General features: G+C 35.9%; 1 protein-coding gene across 1 annotated transcript in view; it reads right to left on the bottom strand.

Annotated features, from left to right (window-relative positions):
* The window catches only part of LOC129779814 (uncharacterized), an 88,909-nt gene extending 86,250 nt beyond the window's left edge, over window positions 1–2,659 (bottom strand). Inside the window, exon 1 of the mRNA XM_055787526.1 lies at window positions 2,575–2,659. Coding sequence (XP_055643501.1) covers window positions 2,575–2,589 — 15 coding nt within the window. The 5' untranslated portion in view covers window positions 2,590–2,659. The remainder of the gene's footprint in view (window positions 1–2,574) is intronic.
* Between the last annotated feature and the right edge of the window lie 3,341 nt (window positions 2,660–6,000).

Below are 6,000 nucleotides of genomic sequence, written 5' to 3' on the forward strand. Positions count from 1 at the left end.
TGATATCTTTGATTTGTCCGATTTCTCTGATTTCTCTGATTTCTTTGATTTTTCTGATTTCTCTGATTTCTTTGATTTTTCTGATGTCTCTGATTTTTTCAGATTTCTCTGATTTCTCTGATTTCTCTGATTTCTCTGATTTCTCAGATTTCTCTAATTTCTCTGATTTCTCTGATTTCTCTGATTTCTCTGATTTCTCTGATTTCTCTGATTTCTCTGATTTCTCTGATTACTCTGATTTCTCTGATTTCTCTGATTTCTCTGATTTCTCTGATTTCTCTGATTTCTCTGATTTCTCAGATTTTTCTGATATCTCTGATTTGTCCGATTTCTCTGATTTCTCTGATTTCTTTGATTTTTCTGATTTCTCTGATTTCTCTGATTTCTCTGATTTCTCTGATTTCTCTGATTTCTCTGATTTCTCTGATTTCTCTGATTTCTCTGATTTCTCTAATTTCTCTAATTTCTCTGATTTCTCTGATTTCTCTGATTTCTCTGATTTCTCTGATTTCTCTGATTTCTCTGATTTCTCTGATTTCTCTTATTACTCTGATTTCTCTGATTTCTCTGATTTCTCTGATTTCTCTGATTTCTCTGATTTCTCTGATTTCTCAGATAACTCAGATTTCTCTGATTTCTCTCATTTCTCGTATTTCTCTGATTTCTCTGATTTCTCTGATTTCTCTGATTTCTGTGATTTTTCTGATTTTTCTGATATTTTTTATTTCTCTGATTTCTCTGATTTTTCTGATTTTTCTGATTTTTCTGATTTCTCTGATTTCTCTGATTTCTCTGATTTCTCTGATTTCTCTGATTTCTCTGATTTCTGATTTCTGATTTCTGATTTCTGATTTCTGATTTCTGATTTCTGATTTCTGATTTCTGATAACAGATTCTCTGAATCTCAGTTTCCCGGGTTCTCAGATTCTCAGATTATGAAATTCTTAGGTTCTTAGATTCTCAGATTATGAGATTCTTAGATTCTAAGATTCTCAAATTCTCAGATTCTCAGATTCTCACATTTCTCAGATTCTCAGATTTTCAGATTCTCAGATTCTCACATTTCTCAGATTGCAATATTATCAGCTTTACATATTTCCAGATTTAAGATTCAACTACTAAGCTTTTTGATTTTCGTGTTATCGAATAGCCAAGTACCAGGTACAAGATTATAAATCTGGAATATGTCAACAAAAGGATCTAGCTGTCAATGTAAAGGGTGTGTCACATCAAATTGCATCACGGAAAAAAACGCTGTAGAAAATTTATTTTTTGGAATTATATCTTCAGCTTTCGCTTATAATCAGATAAGAGTGTATAGATCACGTTGACCATGCTTCACTGTAAATTTTTCGTAAATTTGGAAAAATGTCGTCGAACGAAAAAGAGCGTCGTGAATTAATCGTCTAAGCGTCTAAGATCTTGTATAATTGGGGAATCATCAACATCGGTTGCACGGCCAATTCACTATGAACGAAAGATAATGCTCTGTGTTTGGTGGGATAAGAATAATTTGATGTTGAGACCTTTAATACTGAATGCTACCGACAACAAATGATCAATCGAAATCGAGCTTTTGGTAGAAAACAACCAAAAAAAGCAACAAAAAATGATGCCATCACACTTTGCTAAACCGGCCGAAGAAACGTTTGAATATTTTGGTTAGGAAGCACTTTCACATACGGCTTACTCGCCAGACTTGGCTCCTTTTATTTGCAACGATGGGTCAGAAAATTCATACAAAAATGTAGAAGAATAAGTTGATGAATGTTTTGCTTCTGAAGAGGTACAATTCTTCAGGTGTGGCATCTACAAATGTTTTTTATCAGAAAAAAATCCGGTTTCATATTCATACACCTGGTATCCGAGTGAACACTTCTCTTGTCGCAATGGATCCTTATATTCAGTATTTCTCACTATTAATACGACAATCCATAATATACACAGAGTCATGGTGTTGCGAATGTCATACTAATAATCCTCCTCATGAAATAGTTTCGAACAGATCCTTGATGAGTTTTCATCATATGGGCAGAACAATTTCCACTCTCAATCCTATTTATGATTTCACTAAAATCGACACAATATTATCAACAAAGACACTTTTGTTTTTTCGGTACAGAAATCACTCGCGATAATCTTGAATTAAGCTTTCAATACGGGATGAACCAAACCAAACCTCACTTCACATTTGTACCGATTTTATGTTTGAGGAGAATTGGACTCGAAACTAAACAATTGTACACGACACTATTTCAACCACAGATATTCCATTTGGTATTTTTTCGGCACAGAACGATTAAGATCACGGATTGAATTTCATAACAATATTATTTCAGAACACTGCTGTAAACTCCATGAAATGTATTCCAATGACAGCATTCAGAGCCTGAAATGGTCAAACGTTATTTGAGCAATCCGAAGCTTGACCAAACGAACTTCATGGCACACTTTGCATTGGAACTTTTTTGGAGTTAATTTGCTTAAGAATCAATTCATTTAATTCATTTAATCCTAATCTAGATTCTTCTAACTTGAAACTGGAGATTAAGTAACTGTAGGTTTGAAAATCACCTTACGATCACCCATTGCTTATATCCAATCTTTCGGTTGCTATCCATTGGCTATACAGCGAATCCATTTGTACTGTGCGGTAGCTCACGGCGAACTGTTTTGCATACCGAGCGATAACGATGCGAACTCGTTCAATAGGTGGAAAACATGCGCAATTTGAAATTTTAAACTTCCGTACCGTCAATTCACACATCATCAACTGAGAACCAAACATTTTTCGTAATAGTTCTATCCAACCGCGGCTCCCTTCCAACAAGAACTGATGGGTGGGATCGGTTTTTTAACTCCTTAACCCCTTCAAAAGTAGTACAATACTCGATATGCATACGAAAAAAAAATCGTCCTGAGTTATTCCCTGTCCCTATCAAATCCGTGACGCCGTCCCTGTCACTCCTATGGGAAAATTTTCACCAGGGGTGCCAACCTTTCAGAGGGAAAATCCGCTCGAAAATAAAGGGGTACCGCTGGTGAGTGCACCCCTTTCGCCCCTTTCACACAAAAAAGTGCTTGAAATTTTGCATGCCGTAAAAAAGCGGAGTTCTGTCTGCGCGAACGCATGTAGGGGAGGGTTCTTTATCAGGATAAAAAAATGACAGAATCACGGATAGGGTTGCCGGTGGTGATGTAGCCTTTGCGTGACTTTTTACATCGCTATAATTCGATCCCTTTTAGGTGGACAAACTTAAAGTACTTGATACAATATATACATGGCGTTCAAACGATCTACACGTACGATCAACCGCATGCGTTATATGAAGAATAGGCTATTTTATAACACAATTATTATAGAACCTTAGAGTTACGTGAAATTCATGTTTTTTCTTCGAAATGTTGGAATATATCACTATAGAATATCACTTAGAAGACGTATTGTTTGTTTGATATTTACCAAATTAGTTCTATTTTTCTTTTTTTCTTATAATGGAATAATCCATTGCTCAACTCTTAAAGAATACATCTCAATTATTAAAAAAAAACATATCACAAGCAAAACGATTTCACTATTTTTGAGAAAATGACAAAAAACTTATAAATATAGTATTTTTCAGAAACTTAGATGGATCTGTTTAATTTACGAGGTATACATATATTGTCGACATGTGGTGGTAAATGATGATTAGATTAGTGATAAGCATTCAATTAATGGGAATATTGAGATGTATTTGATTGGCGGGGGAAGAATGGTGAAGACGATCAAACTAGGTATCTGCTCTGGACTGAAATCGAAATTTCTATGATTTTTCTTCGGATGTTCGGTCAAATATACACATTTTCTAGTGTTTTGTAGACGAAACATGAATGCATAAAGTATGTGATGGATGATTTTTTTAAAAAAATAAGTAATATATGGCCTTTAAAAGCAAAAATGAGCAATCAATTATCGACTCTCACCGACGACGCGGTAGTAATGTAAATAGAAAAACGGATAAAGTTGCCTCGGTTCTTCACCCCTTTAGTTTATATAACTACACTACTCGCAACTCCGTGACAGACCCAGGATGCTACAGCGGACCAAAATTGTTTAACATACGGTCACGGCACCAAAAACCAGCATCATGGTTTCCCGCTATGGTAAATGTATCAAAGCATACCCCACAAACGCTTGTCGAGTTAAAACAGATGGAGCAAAACGCGCCAAATTCAATTGGCAACGATCTCAAAGGCCACAGGTCAACTTAGGTCAACCAAACCGTCGAAAAAAAAAGTTTTGAAAACTGCTCTCAAGAAATAACTGGGAGTCATTTCGGATTTGCGACAAGTTGTGGGATACTTACCTTACGAGATGTCAAGGAACTGGCATTCGAGCTGGCTGAACGAAACAACATATCGGATCGGAACTAGAAATACCTACTTCGGAGTCATTCAGACTTCACGTGAGCAGATTTTGAGAAATTTAAGACCCACGTAGATAATCATCCTTATAGATTCTAAAAATTTGGTAAATTTTTCACGAATATTTTCAAAACTCTGCAGGGTGAATATGGATGGCCTTTTCAGAAGTTTATGTGTAGTTTATGAACAACCCTAAACATTTAGTACCTTAGATAACACTGTTCCTGTTGTTTTTACTAGACTAAACTGTTTGGAAATAGCATCGCTCTGTCTTACCCGGTTATGGTCCGTTTTGCCCCGTCCTTCTTACCCCGCCAGTAAAATGAAAAGTAATTTTTCAACATTTCAAAAATTAATGAAAAAACGCCAAAAAAGTTAAACAATCAACAGTTACACATTTTTTAGTAGTAGATTATTATATATTATTATATATACTCAATGATATGCAGCACAACAAATAGGGGAGATCCTGAAGGACGTTCAACTGAAAATTGGTTTTCTTAGGGGGGGCGGTCTTACCCTTTCTTCCCCTACGGATGTTACCACCAGGGCCCGAAATCATCGAACGAGAAACTCTCAGTAGCTTCGCTTCGACTAGAACTGCTTCGGTAGTCGCCGTCAACAAAAAGTGAATTGACTAGAAAATGAATTGACCAGGATGACTGATGAACTAGTCCAGTAAGTGATTATTCTAACTGACTTGACAGATGAATACAAATCTGCCTCTTTATTCAACTGACTTCAATCCACATTTCTATCCCCTAGGAACAAAATTGTTACCCGCGTACGCAATCTTATTTTTAGGTCCATACGCAAAAACGAACCTAGACAGTTATCAGGTATGCTATAAAAGTCATCACGTAATTATTAGTAAACAGTGTGCATAATAGCGCACACACACTGCACGCTATTTTATACGTGTGAGTAATTTTCGTGTACGATACAAAAAAAAATCTAGCTCACCTGTAGCGTTTGCCAAACCACTCAAACTCAAACATCGATACATGCATTCTGATACATGGGAGAGAGAGAGAGAGAGTTAAACCATGCAATGATTTTCCGGATTTTATGAATTGAATAACCCTATTATCGCGGTATTTTTCATACAGAAGTAAGAAGTAAATGATTCTGAAGTACTTCATTGCACTTCTGACTGTGCATTCGTGTTGATGAAAAGCTTTCTGAACCAGGCCTTTTTGAAAATATTTTCCTTATACCATCAAACTGCCGCTTGCAAAGTTAGGAGTTGGAACATTACATGACAAGTTCCGTAAGTCCTTTTTCTATGAAGAAATTCTATTCAAGTTGAATTTCTTTTATCAGAGAAGTTCTTCTGAAATAGTGAAATCCATGGGATTAGCTTCCACAATAATTTTTGGACCCGAAGCTTTGGAGTTGGGATTTTTATGGTTTGGGAAGAGTTTTCTCAAAAAGGCCTTTTTTAGATAGTTTACCATCAACACGAATGAACAGACAAAAGTGCATCGAAGTACTTCATGATCATTTACTGCCGTTTTTGCATCAAAAACATCCGGATAATTGATTAATTTGGCATCAGTTCATAAAATCCGGAAAGTCATGGCATGGTTTAAA

Source organism: Toxorhynchites rutilus, chromosome 3 (assembly GCF_029784135.1).
Source record: "Toxorhynchites rutilus septentrionalis strain SRP chromosome 3, ASM2978413v1, whole genome shotgun sequence".
NCBI classification, from domain to species: domain Eukaryota; kingdom Metazoa; phylum Arthropoda; class Insecta; order Diptera; family Culicidae; genus Toxorhynchites; species Toxorhynchites rutilus.